The following is a 25,635-nucleotide window of genomic DNA, read 5'->3' as shown; positions in this document are numbered from 1 at the left end:
AGAAGAAACAGAATAACCAGCAATAAAGGCCCCTCTAGATGATCTACTCAAACCACGTTTTCTTACTCTGGGTCGAACTGTTTCCACTATTTGACTGGTTATTGGGGAACTCACAATGAGAGTATAATATATACACCTCTGATTCCAAAGCATGGAATATGAATATATATATATATATATATATATATATATATATATATATATATATATATATATATATATATATATATATATATATATATATTCATATTCCATGCTTTGGAATCAGAGGTGTGTGTATATATACATATATAGATATAGCCCTGTACCAGTTCTGCAATAACAAGAGAACTACTACTAGCTGCCACCATCAACTGTACACCCGAAATAGGTAGCATATGGCTTCAGGTGTGTGGCTTACAGAGTAAGAGGAACAGAGCTATTAAAGTTATATATTTATCCAGTAAGATAGGCAGTGTTTATAAAAATGTATACAAGATGATACTGTAGTCACCACATAATGTGAGACGTTCTGAGAAGTCTGCTCCAAATTAAATAGTAAAATTCAAATACGTGCACGGAAGAACCACGACTGATACATTTGAGCATCAGGCTAGATCTACTTTTTTACACGCTCTGGTTCAGGTTTATGTAGGTTATTAGTATTCATACTTTAAAACAATGTAATTAGGCTCATCTTATCTCTATATATGTTCTGGCATTAGCTTACATACATCTCATTGGCTAAAGGTAATTCTATCTACACCAAGCTTTTGGATTTTAGGAATCTCTCACTTTCTACTTTCGTTTCTGTTCTCTCTGAGTCTCTAGACAAAGACCTTCCAAAAGACTCCTGATCTCACACATATACCAGCTCAAACTCCATTGTGGTAAGCAGAAGATGCACCTACAAAAATCATAATAGAGTCAGGATAGATGAAGTATAACTCCTGCTCTCACAGTTCCCTTCTCTTGTGGCAGTGGGTGGCTGCTCCCGCTGCAGTGCCCACCTATAGACTCCCCCAGATACCTTCTCCTCCCCTAATAGAAGAAGCCGGTCTTCCTACACTGCTTCACCGGATTCCCCGGATCGGTCTGTCTGTACCATCGGATGGACACACACTCAAGCCACAACAAGCAAGGAAACTATACGGGTGCCACATTCATGTGCTGGTCAGAGACTGCATCCAACAGTTCGTCATTGTAGATATCATTTATCCCGTCCAGATTTTAATTTGCTGTAATGAAGGGAAATATCGATTCAGGTTTCGCTGCTACTTGATCTCTGGCTTTGAACTCGTCCGGTACATGTGAGGGTCGAAAGAAGTAGGAATACTGGTGTCACCCTTGTGTCTCCGATTTTGTGTTGCGTATTCGTGCAGCTTGTCTGTATTTAGAGTCACAATCTGGAGTGGTATCAGGAATTTAATAGCACAAGAGCTCGGCCATCCTACTGGAAGTACTGGATAAAAGGCACCGTTTTCCCAAGTCAGCCCTGGCTAACGTCTGATGTTAGAGGGCCTCGTACCAAGTTAGTGATGGTGGAACTGTTGTAGGAGGAAAATAAATGCTTTAGGTCAATGGTAAATTCTGGAAACAAGTGTCCTTTATGTTTTTAGGGTTTATAAGGGGGTACAACTGCTGGAGCAGATGACACTCAGAAGGGTTTTCTTCTTCTATAGCTGAATTAGGCAGGAGAAAGCAATGAGGTTTGTCTAGTCACCTATAGAGAAGGGCACCAGGAATAAGTCTTTGGAAGTCCTAAGTTGCAGAGTCTCAGTCTTATTTAGAACAGGTCGGTTCCTGATATCTTTAAGGTAAGTGTCCTAATCAGTCAGTGCCCCCCAGGATATTTATCCCCATCACATGTATAGTCCTGTGTCTGTAACAGAGGGCTTCTCTATTGTCAGGTATAGGTGAAGACCATTGTCAGACTTACACGTAAGGTAGGAGCCTACTGTACAATGTTTGGATACGTATTCTGGTTGTACAGAGTCATTCTAGTAAGGAGGCTTCTATCCGTGCTGTCTGTCTTGGATGGGTTGTAGGCCCAGTCTTCCCCAGTGTTACACCCCACCATACTCCAGGACTTACAATCAGACCCATAGCCAGTATTGGTGGTGGTCACATATATATACTATCGGGTGAGTCTATAGGTGTTCCCACGCTGCCACTCCTCCCTGGTGCAGGAAACCATGTTTCACAAGTCGGATTCATAACGGACTACAGGGCTGAGGTATGAAACCAGTAAGTGGTAACTAGCTCCCCATTCTTTCACTCTTGGGACATAGCCCTCGATGAGCTCCAATTTATCGAGGATAAGGCACAGGGTGTGCATCCACATCACTCGGTGGCTTTCTTGGCCAGCTGTCCTCCTTCAGTGTAAGGCGTAGATCCAGTTGGGCTTTCTCCTGAACTTTACAGCCGTGTCAGTGGTTATCAGGACTTGGAAGGGTCCATCAAATCGAGGCTTAAGGGCTCTCCTGGCGTGTCTTTTGACCACCACCCGGTCTCCGAGCTGCAGCGGGGATGGCTTCCTTCCACAGAGCGTGGATCTAGAAAACTCGAGAATATAGGTTAGACAAGCATTTTGTAAGTTCAATAGCATAGGAAGACAGCCTATCATGTTGCACCTGGAGCCACTGTGGAAAATACAACCCTAGCCTAGGGGCTGACCCAAATAACACCTCATATGGGCTGAGGCCTGTCTTTTTGTTGGTAGTATACCTGACTGAGAAGAGTGCAAGGGGCAAGCATTCTGTCCATAGTCTACCCGTTTCGGCCATGGCTTTCTGGATTTTCAGTTTCAGGGTCCCATTCAATCTCTCTACTCTGCCGCTACTTTGTGGTTGGTACACTGTATGAAGGCCCTTTTCACTCCCAGGGTGGGCATTATTTCCCTTATTTACTTCTCCAGGAAAAGTGGGTGCCTCTGTCACTCTTCATGGTCTCAGGCACCCCGTATCTGCAGACGTCTTCTGAGATTAGTCTCTTTGCTGTAGCCTTGGAGGTGGCTTTACACACGGGGTATGCTTCTGTACATCCTGAGAAGAGGACAACACACACACTAGTACATACTCGTAGGTTTGCACCTTGGGAAGTTGAGTGTAGTCCTTCTGAAGTCCCTGCAATGGGTACAGGGGCCTCAGTGTGTTTCTCATAGGCATCTTGATGGTGCGTCTCACGTTGTTGAGCCCTCAGGTCATGTTTGGCTGCAGTGACACTGATCCCAGGAGCATACCAATGGCGGTGGACGAGGTCTGTCATGGCAGTCTTTGACTTGTGGGTATTGCCGTGGGTAGCTTGAGCCATCATGGGATACAGAAGTCGGGGAAGGCAACCTTTGTCCCCCACGTGCCACAGTCCTTCTGGTGACTGCACGGCTCCCTTCTCTTGTCATCTGACGAATTCTTCTTCACCAGCCTGTGGTAGCTTCTGGAGAAGGTTGTTGGGCACTGGTGGGTGTGTGGCAGAGGCCACCTGTGCAGCTGTCACACTGGCAGGGTTGTATCTTGGGTGGCAAGCTGCAGAATTTTCAGCCTAGTTCTGGCAGGTGGTTGCCTTTAGCTGTATTTGAGTCGTCCTTTGCATGGCCTTTGACTTTCACCGTGGCTACTTTCTCGGGTAAAGGTAGGTTCTCCATCAGGCGTTGGCCGGATTTATCATTCATAATAGGCTCTCCATATAGGTCCATAGTCATGAAAGCATAGCGGCTGTCTGTATAAATGGTGGCAGTCTGATCTTTAGCATGTCTACAGGCGTCGAAGGGCACGGAGTTCAGCTTCCTGGGCAGATGTGTGGGGGCAGCGGCTTGGCATCTATGATTTCATGAAGGGAAACAGCAGCATATCTAGTGTAGAACTGGCCATCCACGGCATACCGCGATCCATCCACAAATCGCTCATGGTCTGGGTTATCTAGTGGGACATCGGTAACATGACTGAAACCCCCCGTGGGACATTATTTGTACACAGTCATGTTCCTCTCGTGGCTTAACTAGCAGATCACCCACATTACCACTACCACCCCTCCCCCCTCCTGAAAAGGTGGCTGGATTCAGAGTAGTACAACGTGAATGGTGAGGTTATCAGGCATGAGGAGGACACATTAAAATCAGATGTTAAGCAGTGAGAGAAAGCTAAAGAAATTCCTACAGACTGATGCAGCAAAAATAGGATTCTTGGTGAGACACCTACTCTCCCCCTCCCTGCTGGGGAAGGAGGGGGTTATCATTAGTCTGGCAGGGCTGCAGTTTCTGTGTGTTCAGGCTTCACACGATTATAACGTGAAATTACTTAGTCCTTGCCTGGACTGGTCATACAGAAAAGGGGCTCTGGACCGGGTTTTTCCCTTGTTATTCAGGGCATTTGTTGCTTGCACACCCTTGGCTACTTGGAGAATCACGGCTGGGGACATAGAAAGGTACTCCGAGCAGGACACTATTAGTGGCTCTTTAATCACAGGCTTTAAACCTTCAACAGCGTTACAAGACTGTAAACGGGGGTGAACTTTAGACGTGTTCCCATATACTAAGTCCTGCCATCTCTGCCAGAGCCGGGTATAATATTTTTCTACTAACCGGAGAAAGCATTTCTAATTTTCTCTACTTTCTCTAACAAATGGCATGGGAAACATTTCATGGTCTGGCATTCTACTCATTATGGCCAGCATTTCACTAGGATTCCAGGGACGCCCCACACCCCCGGGGCTCTAGACTGGGGTGTGAGGTCTGGTGGTAGCAGTCTGGGCAAGAGCTGGGGGTGAGGGGAGGGGGATGAGCTGCCCACCCTGACTGAGTAATTGTCCTAGTGAGTTTTTCATGGCAGCAAAAGGCTGACATATAACTGCTGCATCCCTTTGGGTTGTGTCGGGAGGTGCTGGAGGGCAGAGTCTGAAGGGGCGTTGGTCCCATCCACTGCAGGCGTAATATCACTGGCAGGCATACGTCACCGAGATGTATGGGGGCGTTGCACTTGGGACACTGGCCAAGGGGGGCTCACTATGCAAATGGATGGTGGGGCGTTAACAAAAAGGGTACAATCCTGTTTTAGGAGTAGTAGGTTTAATGGTTCCTATGTGCCACCAGGGGGCACCACATACACAACAGGTCTCCACCCAATCTGGATTGTGATTCCTACTTACACAACAACATGTCCATCCTTCAGGGACACTGTATGGGGGTGGAGTCAAACTGGGAGCGGCAGGGGAATGAACACCGCCATCTTTGTTACATACTTTAACATACAAAAACTTATCACCATGTTTTTCTTCCTCCAACTCGCCTTTAGTTACAGATTAGGAGTTTTGCCACCATATCTCAGTCTGGTCTAGTAAACCAACATCTGTGACCAGTGTAACACCAAATCCACACTCCCCATACAACATACAGCACAGGAATTCAACACGGTACACAAGGTCTCATCAGGGTTGTTTGTCTAACAATAATGGACCCACTTACTATGAACAGATCGAATGACCTGTGACTACTTACCCAGCGCGCAGTGAAACCACCAAACAGGCATAAATTCAGGTAGTGTAAGAATAAAGCTTCTTACCAATTGCTGCAGCTGTCCCGAGTATCTGTCTGTCTGGGGTCCAGCAAATTGGTTGGATCAGCAATCTTTTGCACTAGTGGGTCCCTGTTCGGCAGGTTTTGTCGTCGCCACATTATGTGACACCTTCTGACAAGTTGTGCCTGTTCCAAATTGAATAGTAAAATTCAAATACATGCATGAAAGAACCACGACTGATACATTTGAGCATCAGGGCAGATCTACTTTTACATGCTCTGGTTCAGGTTTATGTAGGTTATTAGTATTCATACTTTAAAACAATGTAATTGGCTCAGCTTATCTCAATATATGTGCTGGCATTAGCTTACATACATCTCATTGGCTAAAGGTAATTCTATCTACACCAAGCTTTTGGATTTTAGGAATCTCTCACTTTCTTTTCTGTTCTCTCGGAGTCTCTAGACAAAGACCTTCCAAAAGACTCCTGATCTCACACATATACCAGCTCAAACTCCATTGTGGTAAGCAGAAGATGCACCTACAAAAATCATAATAGAGTCAGGATAGATGAAGTATAACTCCTGCTCTCACAGTGCAGAATGGGAACAAAACAATACGATATATACAGTTACATAAAATCAAAAGGAATAGCGAAAGAAAACTGCTAAACCTGGTCACAGAAATGGCTGAGAGCTTAGCGGAGGGAAGCGACCTGAGAAAAGGACAGAACCCACAGCAAACTACGTCTCCTAATGACTGACAAAGACCCAAACCCAATTTCTGCTTTTTCTTAGCTCTGTTAGTCCCACATACCTCTCCTTCCTGAGCTCATGTGGGGGCTGTTTGTGGGATGTGCTCGACCCTTCAGAATTTTGAGACCCCCCCTAGTCTACAGGATATATTCGCCCTGAAGGTTCCAGGCAAGAGATATTGTCATGATGTTTCTCATCAGGATTTTACCGTTACATTGAGATCTAACATGACCGGTATAGCATAATCTGTCAGTCCCGTTATAGAGTGCACTTGCAATGCCTTCTGCTCATTCCTTCACTACGATGCCCAAAATCTATATCCCATAAATAACTGATGGATGCAAATCCCAATATTCTGATGTGTACAATGGTGACACAACGTTTGGAAAACCCTCAGCAAAAGTTTTAGAAGCCAGGATGCCCTGTCCTTCTCCGCCTCTGCAGAAACAGATGGGCACCTTACGGTCTTTCTTCCCCAGCAGATATCCTGTTTTAATCACCTGTCCACGGCAGGAGTCTCTGCTTCCAAGGTGGTTTTCATTCGTTTTTCTCTCCCTAGCTATAATTAATCGTAGTTTTCCCTCTTCCCCGTGTGTTCAGTGTGAGGGGGGGGTGCTCCTATGGATTTTAATGACGGTTTACGTCCACCCTACAGTGTGTATGTCCCTCTCAGCGCCCGCCCTTACTTACACTGTGACTTTTTGTACATAACATGAGTTCTGTCTCCAGGTTGCAGAAGGAGGACTTCAGTCTGGAGGAGATTTACACCAATAAGAACTACCACACGCCCACAGAGAAGAGGTTGGTGCCGCGCAGCTGCTCGGAGCCGTTGTGGCTAGCAGATAATGTACGGTGACTTAGGAAACTCGCTTATTTTCTCACTTACAGAAAATTTGAGACCATATTTGAGGAGCCCATAATGAGGGACGGCACCCTGATCCTCACCAGTCAGCGACCACTGCGGCGGATCATGATCTTTAAAGATCGCAGCTCTGCTCCTCGCAAGCGGAAGAGGAAGGGGAAAGTGGCGAGTCGCACCCGGAGACATACAGCCGCCAACAACACAGCCAGCGTCAACTATGAACTGTTACTGCAGCACAAGCTGAAGCAGCTGGAGACTGCTCTGCAAGAAGAGCCGTCCGACCCCTGAGCCCCGTCCACATGTCTCACCCCCACCAATAAATGATGTAAGCTCATGGCTGGTCTCTGCTGGCTCTGGGTACAGGACACCGGCGGGTACGGGACACCAGCGGATACAGAACACCAGCAGATACGGGACACCGGCGGGTACAGGACACCGGCGGGTACAGGACACCGGCAGAATACAGGACACCGGTGGGTACAGGACACCGGCAGAATACAGGACACCGGCGGATACGGGACACCGGCGGATACAGGACACCGGCGGATACAGGACACCGGCAGGTACAGGACACCGGCGGGTACGAGACACCGGCGGGTACGGGACACCGGCGGGTACGGGACACCGGCGGGTACGGGACACCGGCGGGTACGGGACACCGGCGGGTACGGGACACCGGCGGGTACGGGACACCGGCGGGTAGGGGACACCGGCGGATGCGGGACACCGGCGGGTGCGGGACACCGGCGGGTGCGGGACACGAGCGGATAGAGGACACGGGCGGGTAGAGGACACGGGCGGGTAGAGGACACGGGCGGGTAGAGGACACGGGCGGGTAGGGGACACGGGCGGGTAGGGGACACGGGCGGGTAGGGGACACGGGCGGGTAGGGGACACGGGCGGGTGCGGGACACGGGCGGGTAGAGGACAAGGGCGGGTAGAGGACACGGGCGGGTAGAGGACACGGGCGGGTAGAGGACACGGGCGGGTAGAGGACCGGGTCTGGCACGTCTATAGTCAGGTCGCTCACGGATCCCGAATGAGGGAGGACTGTGATGGCCGCCTGAACGTTCTCCATGTAAGGAAAGAGTCGGGTCACACCACAACCTTACCTCTACATTAGAACGGAAGAATAGTGAGCGCAGCTCTGGAGTATAATACAGGAGGTTACTCAGGATCAGTAATGTAATGTATGTACACAGTGACTGAACCAGCAGAATAGTGAGTGCAGCTCTGGAGTATAATACAGGATGTAACTCAGGATCAGTAATGTAATGTATGTACACAGTGACTGCACCAGCAGAATAGTGAGTGCAGCTCTGGAGTATAATACAGGAGGTAACTCAGGATCAGTAATGTAATGTATGTACACAGTGACTGAACCAGCAGAATAGTGAGTGCAGCTCTGGAGTATAATACAGGAGGTAACTCAGGATCAGTAATGTAATGTATGTACACAGTGACTGCACCAGCAGAATAGTGAGTGCAGCTCTGGAGTATAATACAGGAGGTAACTCTGGATCAGTAATGTAATGTATGTACACAGTGACTGCACCAGCAGAATAGTGAGTGCAGCTCTGGAGTATAATACAGGAAGTAACTCAGGATCAGTAATGTAATGTATGTACACAGTGACTGCACCAGCAGAATAGTGAGTGCAGCTCTGGGGTATAATACAGGAGGTAACTCAGGATCAGTAATGTAATGTATGTACACAATGACTGCAGCTCTGGAGTATAATACAGGATGTAACTCAGGATCAGTAATGTATGTACACAGTGACTGCACCAGCAGAATAGTGAGTGCAGCTCTGGAGTGTAATACAGGATGTAACTCAGGATCAGTAATGTAATGTATGTACACAGTGACTGCACCAGCAGAATAGTGAGTGCAGCTCTGGGGTATAATACAGGAGGTAACTCAGGATCAGTAATGTATGTACACAGTGACTGCACCAGCAGAATAGTGAGTGCAGCTCTGGAGTATAATACAGGATGTAACTCAGGATCAGTAATGTATGTACACAGTGACTGCACCAGCAGAATAGTGAGTGCAGCTCTGGAGTATAATACAGGATGTAACTCAGGATCAGTAATGTAATGTATGTACACAGTGACTGCACCAGCAGAATAGTGAGTGCAGCTCTGGAGTATAATACAGGAGGTAACTCAGGATCCGTAATGTATGTACACAGTGACTGCACCAGCAGAATAGTGAGTGCAGCTCTGGGGTATAATACAGGATGTAACTCAGGATCAGTAATGTAATGTATGTACACAGTGACTGCACCAGCAGAATAGTGAGTGCAGCTCTGGAGGATAATACAGGAGGTAACTCAGGATCAGTAATGTAATGTATGTACACAGTGACTGCACCAGCAGAATAGTGAGTGCAGCTCTGGGGTATAATGCAGGATGTAACTCAGGATCAGTAATGTAATGTATGTATACAGTGACTGCACCAGCAGAATAGTGAGTGCAGCTCTGGAGTATAATTCAGGAGGTAACTCAGGATCAGTAATGTATGTACACAGTGACTGCACCAGCAGAATAGTGAGTGCAGCTCTGCAGTATAATACAGGATGTAACTCAGGATCAGTAATGTAATGTATGTACACAGTGACTGCACCAGCAGAATAGTGAGTGCAGCTCTGGAGTATAATACAGGAGGTAACTCAGGATCAGTAATGTAATGTATGTACACAGTGACTGCACCAGCAGAATAGTGAGTGCAGCTCTGGGGTATAATACAGGATGTAACTCAGGATCAGTAATGTAATGTATGTACACAGTGACTGCACCAGCAGAATAGTGAGTGCAGCTCTGGAGTATAATACAGGATGTATCTCAGGATCAGTAATGTAATGTATGTACACAGTGACTGCACCAGCAGAATAGTGAGTGCAGCTCTGGGGTATAATACAGGGTGTAACTCAGGATCAGTAATGTAATGTATGTACACAGTGACTGCACCAGCAGAATAGTGAGTGCAGCTCTGGAGTATAATACAGGATGTAACTCAGGATCAGTAATGTAATGTATGTACACAGTGACTGCACCAGCAGAATAGTGAGTGCAGCTCTGGAGGATAATACAGGATGTAACTCAGGATCAGTAATGTAATGTATGTACACAGTGACTGCACCAGCAGAATAGTGAGTACAGCTCTGGAGTATAATACAGGAGGTAACTCAGGATCAGTAATGTAATGTATGTACACAGTGACTGCACCAGCAGAATAGTGAGTGCAGCTCTGGAGTATAATACAGGATATAACTCAGGATCAGTAATGTAATGTATGTACACAGTGACTGCACCAGCAGAATAGTGAGTGCAGCTCTGGAGTATAATACAGGAGGTAACTCAGGATCAGTAATGTATGTACACAGTGACTGCACCAGCAGAATAGTGACTGCAGCTCTGGAGTATAATACAGGATGTAACTCGGGGTCGGTAATGTAATGTATGTATACAGTGACTGCACCAGCAGAATAGTGAGTGCAGCTCTGGGGTATAATACAGGATATAACTCAGGATCAGTAATGTAATGTATGTACACAGTGACTGCACCAGCAGAATAGTGAGTGCAGCTCTGGAGTATAATACAGGAGGTAACTCAGGATCAGTAATGTAATGTATGTACACAGTGACTGCACCAGCAGAATAGTGAGTGCAGCTCTGGAGTATAATTCAGGAGGTAACTCAGGATCAGTAATGTAATGTATGTACACAGTGACTCCACCAGCAGAATAGTGAGTGCAGCTCTGGAGTATAATACAGGAGGTAACTCAGGATCAGTAATGTAATGTATGTACACAGTGACTGCACCAGCAGAATAGTGAGTGCAGCTCTGGAGTATAATACAGGATGTAACTCAGGATCAGTAATGTAATGTATGTGCACAGTGACTCCACCAGCAGAATAGTGAGTGCAGCTCTGGAGTATAATACAGGATGTAACTCAGGATCAGTAATGTATGTACACAGTGACTGCACCAGCAGAATAGTGAGTGCAGCTCTGGGGTATAATACAGGATGTAACTCAGGATCAGTAATGTAATGTATGTACACAGTGACTGCACCAGCAGAATAGTGAGTGCAGCTCTGGAGTATAATACAGGAGGTAACTCAGGATCAGTAATGTAATGTATGTACACAGTGACTGCATCAGCAGTATAGTGAGTGCAGCTCTGGGGTATAATACAGGAGGTAACTCAGGATCAGTAATGTAATGTATGTACACAGTGACTCCAGCAGAATAGTGAGTGCAGCTCTGGAGTATAATACAGGAGGTAACTCAGGATCAGTAATGTAATGTATGTACACAGTGACTGCACCAGCAGAATAGTGAGTGCAGCTCTGGAGTATAATACAGGAGGTAACTCAGGATCAGTAATGTAATGTATGTACACAGTGACTGCACCAGCAGAATAGTGAGTACAGCTCTGGAGTATAATACAGGAGGTAACTCAGGATCAGTAATGTAATGTATGTACACAGTGACTGCACCAGCAGAATAGTGAGTGCAGCTCTGGAGTATAATACAGGAGGTAACTCAGGATCAGTAATGTAATGTATGTACACAGTGACTCCAGCAGAATAGTGAGTGCAGCTCTGGAGTATAATACAGGAGGTAACTCAGGATCAGTAATGTAATGTATGTACACAGTGACTCCAGCAGAATAGTGAGTGCAGCTCTGGAGTATAATACAGGATGTAACTCAGGATCAGTAATGTAATGTATGTACACAGTGACTGCACCAGCAGAATAGTGAGTGCAGCTCTGGAGTATAATACAGGATGTAACTCAGGATCAGTAATGTAATGTATGTACACAGTGACTCCACCAGCAGAATAGTGAGTGCAGCTCTGGAGGATAATACAGGAGGTAACTCAGGATCAGTAATGTAATGTATGTACACAGTCACTGCACCAGCAGAATAGTGAGTGCAGCTCTGGAGTATAATACAGGATGTAACTCAGGATCAGTAATGTAATGTATGTACACAGTGACTGCACCAGCAGAATAGTGAGTGCAGCTCTGGAGTATAATACAGGATGTAACTCAGGATCAGTAATGTAATGTATGTACACAGTGACTGCACCAGAAGAATAGTGAGTGCAGCTCTGGAGTATAATACAGGATGTAACTCAGGATCAGTAATGTAATGTATGTACACAGTGACTGCACCAGCAGAATAGTGAGTGCAGCTCTGGAGTATAATACAGGATGTAACTCAGGATCAGTAATGTAATGTATGTACACAGTGACTGCACCAGCAGAATAGTGAGTGCAGCTCTGGAGGATAATACAGGAGGTAACTCAGGATCAGTAATGTAATGTATGTACACAGTGACTGCACCAGCAGAATAGTGAGTGCAGCTCTGGAGTATAATACAGGATGTAACTCGGGATCAGTAATGTAATGTATGTACACAGTGACTGCATCAGCAGAATAGTGAGCGCAGCTCTGGAGTATAATACAGGATGTAACTCCGGATCAGTAATGTAATGTATGTACACAGTGACTGCACCAGCAGAATAGTGAGTGCAGCTCTGGAGTATAATACAGGATGTAACTCAGGATCAGTAATGTAATGTATGTACACAGTGACTGCACCAGCAGAATAGTGAGTGCAGCTCTGGAGTATAATACAGGATGTAACTCAGGATCAGTAATGTAATGTATGTACATAGTGAGTGCAGCTCTGGAGTATAATACAGGAGGTAACTCAGGATCAGTGATGTAATGTATGTACACAGTGACTGCACCATCAGAATAGTAAGCGCAGCTCTGGAGTATAATACAGGAGGTAACTCAGGATCAGTAATGTAATGTATGTACACAGTGACTGCACCAGCAGAATAGTGAGTGCAGCTCTGGAGTATAATACAGGAGGTAACTCAGGATCAGTAATGTAATGTATGTACACAGTGACTGCACCAGCAGAATAGTGAGCGCAGCTCTGGGGTATAATACAGGATGTAACTCAGGATCAGTTATGTAATGTATGTACACAGTGACTGCACCAGCAGAATAGTGAGTGCAGCTCTGGGGTATAATACAGGAGGTAACTCGGGATCAGTAATGTAATGTATGTACACAGTGACTGCACCAGCAGAATAGTGAGTGCAGCTCTGGAGTATAATACAGGATGTAACTCAGGATCAGTAATGTAATGTATGTACACAGTGACTGCACCAGCAGAATAGTGAGCGCAGCTCTGCAGTATAATATAGGGGATAACTCAGGATCAGTAATGTAATGTATGTACACAGTGACTGCACCAGCAAAATAGTGAGTGCAGCTCTGGAGTATAATACAGGAGGTAACTCAGGATCAGTATTTAATGTATGTACACAGTGACTGCACCAGCAGAATAGTGAGTGCAGCTCTGGAGTATAATACAGGAGGTAACTCAGGATCAGTAATGTAATGTATGTACACAGTGACTGCTCCAGCAGAATAGTGAGTGCAGCTCTGGAGTATAATACAGGAGGTAACTCAGGATCAGTAATGTATGTACACAGTGACTGCACCAGCAGAATAGTGAGTGCAGCTCTGGAGGATAATACAGGAGGTAACTCAGGATCAGTAATGTAATGTATGTGCACAGTGACTGCACCAGCAGAATAGTGAGTGCAGCTCTGGAGTATAATACAGGAGGTAACTCAGGATCAGTAATGTATGTACACAGTGACTCCACCAGCAGAATAGTGAGTGCAGCTCTGGAGTATAATACAGGAGGTAACTCAGGATCAGTAATGTAATGTATGTACACAGTGACTGCACCAGCAGAATAGTGAGTGCAGCTCTGGGGTATAATACAGGATGTAACTCAGGATCAGTAATGTAATGTATGTACACAGTGACTGCACCAGCAGAATAGTGAGTGCAGCTCTGGAGGATAATACAGGAGGTAACTCAGGATCAGTAATGTAATGTATGTACACAGTGACTGCACCAGCAGAATGGTGAGTGCAGCTCTGGAGTATAATACAGGATGTAACTCAGGATCAGTAATGTAATGTATGTGCACAGTGACTCCACCAGCAGAATAGTGAGTGCAGCTCTGGAGTATAATACAGGATATAACTCAGGATCAGTAATGTAATGTATGTACACAGTGACTGCACCAGCAGAATAGTGAGTGCAGCTCTGGAGTATAATACAGGATGTAACTCAGGATCAGTAATGTAATGTATGTACACAGTGACTGCACCAGCACAATAGTGAGTGCAGCTCTGGAGTATAATACAGGATGTAACTCAGGATCAGTAATGTAATGTATGTACACAGTGACTGCACCAGCAGAATAGTGAGTGCAGCTCTGGAGTATAATACAGGATATAACTCAGGATCAGTAATGTAATGTATGTACACAGTGACTGCACCAGCAGAATAGTGAGTGCTGCTCTGGAGTATAATACAGGATGTAACTCAGGATCAGTAATGTAATGTATGTACACAGTGACTGCTCCAGCAGAATAGTGAGTGCAGCTCTGGAGTATAATACAGGATGTAACTCAGGATCAGTAATGTAATGTATGTACACAGTGACTGCACCAGCAGAATAGTGAATGCAGCTCTGGAGTATAATACAGGATGTAACTCCGGATCAGTAATGTAATGTATGTACACAGTGACTGCACCAGCAGAATAGTGAGTGCAGCTCTGGGGTATAATACAGGATGTAACTCAGGATCAGTAATGGAATGTATGTACACAGTGACTGCACCAGCAGAATAGTGAGTGCAGCTCTGGAGTATAATACAGGATGTAACTCAGGATCAGTAATGTAATGTATGTACACAGTGACTGCTCCAGCAGAATAGTGAGTGCAGCTCTGGAGTATAATACAGGAGGTAACTCAGGATCAGTAATGTATGTACACAGTGACTGCACCAGCAGAATAGTGAGTGCAGCTCTGGAGTATAATACAGGATGTACCTCAGGATCAGTAATGTATGTACACAGTGACTGCACCAGCAGAATAGTGAGTGCAGCTCTGGAGGATAATACAGGAGGTAACTCAGGATCAGTAATGTAATGTATGTACACAGTGACTGCACCAGCAGAATAGTGAGTGCAGCTCTGGAGTATAATACAGGAGGTAACTCAGGATCAGTAATGTATGTACACAGTGACTCCACCAGCAGAATAGTGAGTGCAGCTCTGGAGTATAATACAGGAGGTAACTCAGGATCAGTAATGTAATATATGTACACAGTGACTGCACCAGCAGAATAGTGAGTGCAGCTCTGGAGTATAATTCAGGAGGTAACTCAGGATCAGTAATGTAATGTATGTACACAGTGACTCCACCAGCAGAATAGTGAGTGCAGCTCTGGAGTATAATACAGGAGGTAACTCAGGATCAGTAATGTAATGTATGTACACAGTGACTCCACCAGCAGAATAGTGAGTGCAGCTCTGGAGTATAATACAGGATGTAACTCAGGATCAGTAATGTAATGTATGTACACAGTGACTGCACCAGCAGAATAGTGAGTGCAGCTCTGGGGTATAATACAGGATGTAACTCAGGATCAGTAATGTAATATATGTACACAGTGACTGCACCAGCAGAATAGTGAGTGCAGCTCTGGAGTATAATACAGGAGGTAACTCAGGATCAGTAATGTAATGTATGTACACAGTGACTGCATCAGCAGTATAGTGAGTGCAGCTCTGGGGTATAATACAGGAGGTAACTCAGGATCAGTAATGTAATGTATGTGCACAGTGACTGCTCCAGCAGAATAGTGAGTGCAGCTCTGGAGTATAATACAGGAGGTAACTCAGGATCAGTAATGTATGTACACAGTGACTGCACCAGCAGAATAGTGAGTGCAGCTCTGGAGTATAATACAGGATGTAACTCAGGATCAGTAATGTAATGTATGTACACAGTGACTGCACCAGCAGAATAGTGAGTGCAGCTCTGGAGGATAATACAGGAGGTAACTCAGGATCAGTAATGTAATGTATGTACACAGTGACTCCAGCAGAATAGTGAGTGCAGCTCTGGAGTATAATACAGGAGGTAACTCAGGATCAGTAATGTAATGTATGTACACAGTGACTGCACCAGCAGAATAGTGAGTGCAGCTCTGGAGTATAATACAGGATGTAACTCAGGATCAGTAATGTAATGTATGTACACAGTGACTGCACCAGCAGAATAGTGAGTGCAGCTCTGGAGTATAATACAGGAGGTAACTCAGGATCAGTAATGTAATGTATGTACACAGTGACTCCAGCAGAATAGTGAGTGCAGCTCTGGAGTATAATACAGGAGGTAACTCAGGATCAGTAATGTAATGTATGTACACAGTGACTCCAGCAGAATAGTGAGTGCAGCTCTGGAGTATAATACAGGATGTAACTCAGGATCAGTAATGTAATGTATGTACACAGTGACTGCACCAGCAGAATAGTGAGTGCAGCTCTGGAGTATAATACAGGATGTAACTCAGGATCAGTAATGTAATGTATGTACACAGTGACTCCACCAGCAGAATAGTGAGTGCAGCTCTGGAGGATAATACAGGAGGTAACTCAGGATCAGTAATGTAATGTATGTACACAGTCACTGCACCAGCAGAATAGTGAGTGCAGCTCTGGAGTATAATACAGGATGTAACTCAGGATCAGTAATGTAATGTATGTACACAGTGACTCCACCAGCAGAATAGTGAGTGCAGCTCTGGAGTATAATACAGGATGTAACTCAGGATCAGTAATGTAATGTATGTACACAGTGACTGCACCAGCAGAATAGTGAGTGCAGCTCTGGAGTATAATACAGGATGTAACTCAGGATCAGTAATGTAATGTATGTACACAGTGACTGCACCAGCAGAATAGTGAGTGCAGCTCTGGAGGATAATACAGGAGGTAACTCAGGATCAGTAATGTAATGTATGTACACAGTGACTGCACCAGCAGAATAGTGAGTGCAGCTCTGGAGGATAATACAGGATGTAACTCAGGATCAGTAATGTAATGTATGTACACAGTGACTGCACCAGCAGAATAGTGAGTGCAGCTCTGGAGGATAATACAGGAGGTAACTCAGGATCAGTAATGTAATGTATGTACACAGTGACTGCACCAGCAGAATAGTGAGTGCAGCTCTGGAGTATAATACAGGATGTAACTCAGGATCAGTAATGTAATGTATGTACACAGTGACTGCACCAGCAGAATAGTGAGTGCAGCTCTGGAGTATAATACAGGATGTAACTCAGGATCAGTAATGTAATGTATGTACACAGTGACTGCACCAGCAGAATAGTGAGTGCAGCTCTGGAGGATAATACAGGAGGTAACTCAGGATCAGTAATGTAATGTATGTACACAGTGACTGCACCAGCAGAATAGTGAGTGCAGCTCTGGAGTATAATACAGGATGTAACTCGGGATCAGTAATGTAATGTATGTACACAGTGACTGCACCAGCAGAATAGTGAGTGCAGCTCTGGAGTATAATACAGGATGTAACTCAGGATCAGTAATGTAATGTATGTACACAGTGACTGCACCAGCAGAATAGTGAGTGCAGCTCTGGAGGATAATACAGGAGGTAACTCAGGATCAGTAATGTAATGTATGTACACAGTGACTGCACCAGCAGAATAGTGAGTGCAGCTCTGGAGTATAATACAGGATGTAACTCGGGATCAGTAATGTAATGTATGTACACAGTGACTGCATCAGCAGAATAGTGAGCGCAGCTCTGGAGTATAATACAGGATGTAACTCCGGATCAGTAATGTAATGTATGTACACAGTGACTGCACCAGCAGAATAGTGAGTGCAGCTCTGGAGTATAATACAGGATGTAACTCAGGATCAGTAATGTAATGTATGTACACAGTGACTGCACCAGCAGAATAGTGAGTGCAGCTCTGGAGTATAATACAGGATGTAACTCAGGATCAGTAATGTAATGTATGTACATAGTGAGTGCAGCTCTGGAGTATAATACAGGAGGTAACTCAGGATCAGTAATGTAATGTATGTACACAGTGACTGCACCAGCAGAATAGTGAGTGCAGCTCTGGAGTATAATACAGGATGTAACTCAGGATCAGTAATGTAATGTATGTACACAGTGACTGCACCAGCAGAATAGTGAGTGCTGCTCTGGAGTATAATACAGGATGTAACTCAGGATCAGTAATGTAATGTATGTACACAGTGACTGCACCAGCAGAATAGTGAGTGCAGCTCTGGAGTATAATACAGGATGTAACTCAGGATCAGTAATGTAATGTATGTACACAGTGACTGCACCAGCAGAATAGTGAGTGCTGCTCTGGAGTATAATACAGGATGTAACTCAGGATCAGTAATGTAATGTATGTACACAGTGACTGTTCCAGCAGAATAGTGAGTGCAGCTCTGGAGTATAATACAGGATGTAACTCCGGATCAGTAATGTAATGTATGTACACAGTGACTGCACCAGCAGAATAGTGAGTGCAGCTCTGGGGTATAATACAGGATGTAATTCAGGATCAGTAATGTAATGTATGTACACAGTGACTGCACCAGCAGAATAGTGAGTGCAGCTCTGGGGTATAATACAGGATGTAACTCAGGATCAGTAATGTAATGTATGTACACAGTGACTGCACCAGCAGAATAGTGAGCGCAGCTCTGGAGTATAATACAGGATGTAACTCAGGATCAGTAATGTAATGTATGTACACAGTGACTGCACCAGCAGAATAGTGAGCGCAGCTCTGGAGTATAATACAGGAGGTAACTCAGGATCAGTAATGTAATGTATGTACACAGTGACTGCACCAGCAGAATAGTGAGTGCAACTCTGGAGTATAATACAGGATGTAACTCAGGATCAGTAATGTAATGTATGTACACAGTGACTGCACCAGCAGAATAGTGAGTGCAGCTCTGGAGTGTAATACAGGATGTAACTCAGGATCAGTAATGTAATGTATGTACACAGTGACTGCATCTGCAGAATAGTGAGTGCAGCTCTGTAGTATAATACAGGATGTAACTCAGGATCAGTAATGTAATGTGTGTACACAGTGACTGCACCAGCAGAATAGTGAGTGCAGCTCTGGAGTATAATACAGGATGTAACTCAGGATCAGTAATGTAATGTATGTACACAGTGACTGCACCAGCAGAATAATGAGTGCAGCTCTGGAGTATAATACAGGATGTAACTCAGGATCAGTAATGTAATGTATGTACACAGTGACTGCACCAGCAGAATAGTGACTGCAGCTCTGCAGTATAATACAGGAGGTAACTCAGGATCAGTAATGTAATGTATGTACACAGTGACTGCACCATCAGAATAGTGAGTGCAGCTCTGGAGTATAATACAGGATGTAACTCAGGATCAGTAATGTAATGTATGTACACAGTGACTGCACCAGCAGAATAGTGAGTGCAGCTCTGGGGTATAATACAGGATGTAACTCAGGATCAGTGATGTAATGTATGCACACAGTAACTGCACCAGCAGAATAGTGAGTGCAGCTCTGGAGTATAATACAGGAGGTAACTCAGGATCAGTAATGTAATGTATGTACACAGTGACTGCACCAGCAGAATAGTGAGTGCAGCTCTGGAGTATAATACAGGAGGTAACTCAGGATCAGTAATGTAATGTATGTACACAGTGACTGCACCAGCAGAATAGTAAGCGCAGCTCTGGAGTATAATACAGGAGGTAACTCAGGATCAGTAATGTAATGTATGTACACAGTGACTGCACCAGCAGAATAGTGAGTGCAGCTCTGGAGTATAATACAGGAGGTAACTCAGGATCAGTAATGTAATGTATGTACACAGTGACTGCACCAGCAGAATAGTGAGCGCAGCTCTGGGGTATAATACAGGATGTAACTCAGGATCAGTTATGTAATGTATGTACACAGTGACTGCACCAGCAGAATAGTGAGTGCAGCTCTGGAGTATAATACAGGAGGTAACTCAGGATCAGTAATGTAATGTATGTACACAGTGACTGCACCAGCAGAATAGTGAGTGCAGCTCTGGGGTATAATACAGGAGGTAACTCAGGATCAGTAATGTAATGTATGTACACAGTGACTGCACCAGCAGAATAGTGAGTGCAGCTCTGGAGTATAATACAGGATGTAACTCAGGATCAGTAATGTAATGTATGTACACAGTGACTGCACCAGCAGAATAGTGAGTGCAGCTCTGGAGTATAATACAGGATGTAACTCAGGATCAGTAATGTAATGTATGTACACAGTGACTGCACCAGCAGAATAGTGAGTGCAGCTCTGGAGTATAATACAGGAGGTAACTCAGGATCAGTAATGTAATGTATGTACACAGTCACTGCACCAGCAGAATAGTGAGCGCAGCTCTGCAGTATAATATAGGGGGTAACTCAGGATCAGTAATGTAATGTATGTACACAGTGACTGCACCAGCAGAATAGTGAGTGCAGCTCTGGAGTATAATACAGGAGGTAACTCAGGATCAGTATTTAATGTATGTACACAGTGACTGCTCCAGCAGAATAGTGAGTGCAGCTCTGGAGTATAATACAGGAGGTAACTCAGGATCAGTAATGTATGTACACAGTGACTGCACCAGCAGAATAGTGAGTGCAGCTCTGGAGGATAATACAGGAGGTAACTCAGGATCAGTAATGTAATGTATGTACACAGTGACTGCGCCAGCAGAATAGTGAGTGCAGCTCTGGAGGATAATACAGGATGTAACTCAGTATCAGTAATGTAATGTATGTACACAGTGACTGCGCCAGCAGAATAGTGAGCGCAGCTCTGGAGTATAATACAGGATGTAACTCAGTATCAGTAATGTAATGTATGTACACAGTGACTGCACCAGCAGAATAGTGAGTGCAGCTCTGGAGTATAATACAGGAGGTAACTCAGGATCAGTAATGTAATGTATGTGCACAGTGACTGCACCAGCAGAATAGTGAGTGCAGCTCTGGAGTATAATACAGGAGGTAACTCAGGATCAGTAATGTATGTACACAGTGACTCCACCAGCAGAATAGTGAGTGCAGCTCTGGAGTATAATACAGGAGGTAACTCAGGATCAGTAATGTAATGTATGTACACAGTGACTGCACCAGCAGAATAGTGAGTGCAGCTCTGGGGTATAATACAGGATGTAACTCAGGATCAGTAATGTAATGTATGTACACAGTGACTGCACCAGCAGAATAGTGAGTGCAGCTCTGGAGGATAATACAGGAGGTAACTCAGGATCAGTAATGTAATGTATGTACACAGTGAATGCACCAGCAGAATGGTGAGTGCAGCTCTGGAGTATAATACAGGATGTAACTCAGGATCAGTAATGTAATGTATGTGCACAGTGACTCCACCAGCAGAATAGTGAGTGCAGCTCTGGAGTATAATACAGGATATAACTCAGGATCAGTAATGTAATGTATGTACACAGTGACTGCACCAGCAGAATAGTGAGTGCAGCTCTGGAGTATAATACAGGATGTAACTCAGGATCAGTAATGTAATGTATGTACACAGTGACTGCACCAGCACAATAGTGAGTGCAGCTCTGGAGGATAATACAGGAGGTAACTCAGGATCAGTAATGTAATGTATGTACACAGTGACTGCACCAGCAGAATAGTGAGTGCAGCTCTGGAGTATAATACAGGATGTAACTCAGGATCAGTAATGTAATGTATGTACACAGTGACTGCACCAGCAGAATGGTGAGTGCAGCTCTGGAGTATAATACAGGATGTAACTCAGGATCAGTAATGTAATGTATGTACACAGTGACTGCACCAGCAGAATAGTGAGTGCAGCTCTGGAGTATAATACAGGATATAACTCAGGATCAGTAATGTAATGTATGTACACAGTGACTGCACCAGCAGAATAGTGAGTGCTGCTCTGGAGTATAATACAGGATGTAACTCAGGATCAGTAATGTAATGTATGTACACAGTGACTGCTCCAGCAGAATAGTGAGTGCAGCTCTGGAGTATAATACAGGATGTAACTCAGGATCAGTAATGTAATGTATGTACACAGTGACTGCACCAGCAGAATAGTGAATGCAGCTCTGGAGTATAATACAGGATGTAACTCAGGATCAGTAATGTAATGTATGTACACAGTGACTGCACCAGCAGAATAGTGAGTGCAGCTCTGGGGTATAATACAGGATGTAACTCAGGATCAGTAATGGAATGTATGTACACAGTGACTGCACCAGCAGAATAGTGAGTGCAGCTCTGGAGTATAATACAGGATGTAACTCAGGATCAGTAATGTAATGTATGTACACAGTGACTGCACCAGCAGAATAGTGAGTGCAGCTCTGGGGTATAATACAGGATGTAACTCAGGATCAGTAATGGAATGTATGTACACAGTGACTGCACCAGCAGAATAGTGAGTGCAGCTCTGGAGTATAATACAGGATGTAACTCAGGATCAGTAATGTAATGTATGTACACAGTGACTGCTCCAGCAGAATAGTGAGTGCAGCTCTGGAGTATAATACAGGAGGTAACTCAGGATCAGTAATGTATGTACACAGTGACTGCACCAGCAGAATAGTGAGTGCAGCTCTGGAGTATAATACAGGATGTACCTCAGGATCAGTAATGTATGTACACAGTGACTGCACCAGCAGAATAGTGAGTGCAGCTCTGGAGGATAATACAGGAGGTAACTCAGGATCAGTAATGTAATGTATGTACACAGTGACTGCACCAGCAGAATAGTGAGTGCAGCTCTGGAGTATAATACAGGAGGTAACTCAGGATCAGTAATGTAATGTATGTACACAGTGACTGCACCAGCAGAATAGTGAGTGCAGCTCTGGAGGATAATACAGGAGGTAACTCAGGATCAGTAATGTAATGTATGTACACAGTGACTCCACCAGCAGAATAGTGAGTGCAGCTCTGGAGTATAATACAGGAGGTAACTCAGGATCAGTAATGTAATGTATGTACACAGTGACTGCACCAGCAGAATAGTGAGTGCAGCTCTGGGGTATAATACAGGATGTAACTCAGGATCAGTAATGTAATGTATGTACACAGTGACTGCACCAGCAGAATAGTGAGTGCAGCTCTGGAGGATAATACAGGAGGTAACTCAGGATCAGTAATGTAATGTATGTACACAGTGACTGCACCAGCAGAATGGTGAGTGCAGCTCTGGAGTATAATACCGGATGTAACTCAGGATCAGTAATGTAATGTATGTGCACAGTGACTCCACCAGCAGAATAGTGAGTGCAGCTCTGGAGTATAATACAGGATATAACTCAGGATCAGTAATGTAATGTATGTACACAGTGACTCCACCAGCAGAATAGTGAGTGCAGCTCTGGAGTATAATACAGGATGTAACTCAGGATCAGTAATGTAATGTATGTACACAGTGACTGCACCAGCAGAATAGTGAGTGCAGCTCTGGAGTATAATACAGGATATAACTCAGGATCAGTAATGTAATGTATGTACACAGTGACTGCACCAGCAGAATAGTGAGTGCAGCTCTGGAGTATAATACAGGATATAACTCAGGATCAGTAATGTAATGTATGTACACAGTGACTGCACCAGCAGAATAGTGAGTGCTGCTCTGGAGTATAATACAGGATGTAACTCAGGATCAGTAATGTAATGTATGTACACAGTGACTGCACCAGCAGAATAGTGAGTGCAGCTCTGGAGTATAATACAGGATGTAACTCAGGATCAGTAATGTAATGTATGTACACAGTGACTCCACCAGCAGAATAGTGAGTGCAGCTCTGGAGTATAATACAGGATGTAACTCAGGATCAGTAATGTAATGTATGTACACAGTGACTGCACCAGCAGAATAGTGAGTGCAGCTCTGGAGTATAATACAGGATATAACTCAGGATCAGTAATGTAATGTATGTACACAGTGACTGCACCAGCAGAATAGTGAGTGCAGCTCTGGAGTATAATACAGGATATAACTCAGGATCAGTAATGTAATGTATGTACACAGTGACTGCACCAGCAGAATAGTGAGTGCTGCTCTGGAGTATAATACAGGATGTAACTCAGGATCAGTAATGTAATGTATGTACACAGTGACTGCACCAGCAGAATAGTGAGTGCAGCTCTGGAGTATAATACAGGATGTAACTCAGGATCAGTAATGTAATGTATGTACACAGTGACTGCTCCAGCAGAATAGTGAGTGCAGCTCTGGAGTATAATACAGGATGTAACTCAGGATCAGTAATGTAATGTATGTACACAGTGACTGCACCAGCAGAATAGTGAGTGCAGCTCTGGAGTATAATACAGGATGTAACTCAGGATCAGTAATGTAATGTATGTACACAGTGACTGCACCAGCAGAATAGTGAGTGCAGCTCTGGAGTATAATACAGGATGTAACTCAGGATCAGTAATGTAATGTATGTACACAGTGACTGCACCAGCAGAATAGTGAGTGCAGCTCTGGCGTATAATACAGGATGTAACTCAGGATCAGTAATGGAATGTATGTACACAGTGACTGCACCAGCAGAATAGTGAGTGCAGCTCTGGAGTATAATACAGGATGTAACTCAGGATCAGTAATGTAATGTATGTACACAGTGACTGCACCAGCAGAATAGTGAGTGCAGCTCTGGAGTATAATACAGGATGTAACTGAGGATCAGTAATGTAATGTATGTACACAGTGACTGCACCTGCAGAATAGTGAGTGCAGCTCTGGCGTATAATACAGGATGTAACTCAGGATCAGTAATGGAATGTATGTACACAGTGACTGCACCAGCAGAATAGTGAGTGCAGCTCTGGAGTATAATACAGGATGTAACTCAGGATCAGTAATGTAATGTATGTACACAGTGACTGCACCAGCAGAATAGTGAGTGCAGCTCTGGAGTATAATACAGGATGTAACTCAGGATCAGTAATGTAATGTATGTACACAGTGACTGCTCCAGCAGAATAGTGAGTGCAGCTCTGGAGTATAATACAGGAGGTAACTCGGGATCAGTAATGTAATGTATGTACACAGTGACTGCTCCAGCAGAATAGTGAGTGCAGCTCTGGAGTATAATACAGGATGTAACTCAGGATCAGTAATGTAATGTATATACACAGTGACTGCACCAGCAGAATAGTGAGTGCAGCTCTGGAGTATAATACAGGAGGTAACTCAGGATCAGTAATGTAATGTATGTACACAGTGACTGCACCAGCAGAATAGTGAGTGCAGCTCTGGAGTATAATACAGGAGGTAACTCAGGATCAGTAATGTAATGTATGTACACAGTGACTGCACCAGCAGAATAGTGAGTGCAGCTCTGGAGTATAATACAGGATGTAACTCACCAGTAATGTAATGTATGTACACAGTGACTGCACCAGCAGAATAGTGAGTGCAGCTCCGGAGTATAATACAGGATGTAACACAGGATCAGTAATGTAATGTATGTACACAGTAACTGCACCAGCAGAATAGTGAGCGCAGCTCTGGAG

General features: G+C 44.5%; 1 protein-coding gene across 1 annotated transcript in view; it reads left to right on the top strand.

The window, feature by feature from the left end:
• PRR14 (proline rich 14) overlaps positions 1–7,442 on the top strand; it is a 110,238-nt gene extending 102,796 nt beyond the window's left edge. The window contains exons 8-9 of the mRNA XM_073649058.1: positions 6,974–7,045; positions 7,133–7,442. Coding sequence (XP_073505159.1) covers positions 6,974–7,045; positions 7,133–7,394 — 334 coding nt within the window. The 3' untranslated portion in view covers positions 7,395–7,442. The remainder of the gene's footprint in view (positions 1–6,973; positions 7,046–7,132) is intronic.
• The last annotated feature ends 18,193 nt before the right edge of the window (positions 7,443–25,635 follow it).

This window comes from Phyllobates terribilis, unplaced genomic scaffold (assembly GCF_046119375.1).
Source record: "Phyllobates terribilis strain yellow unplaced genomic scaffold, ASM4611937v1 Scaffold_9__5_contigs__length_417890890, whole genome shotgun sequence".
Classification (NCBI taxonomy): Eukaryota; Metazoa; Chordata; class Amphibia; order Anura; family Dendrobatidae; genus Phyllobates; species Phyllobates terribilis.
Note: the sequence above shows the minus strand (reverse complement) of the source record. Positions and strands in the feature narration are given on the sequence as shown.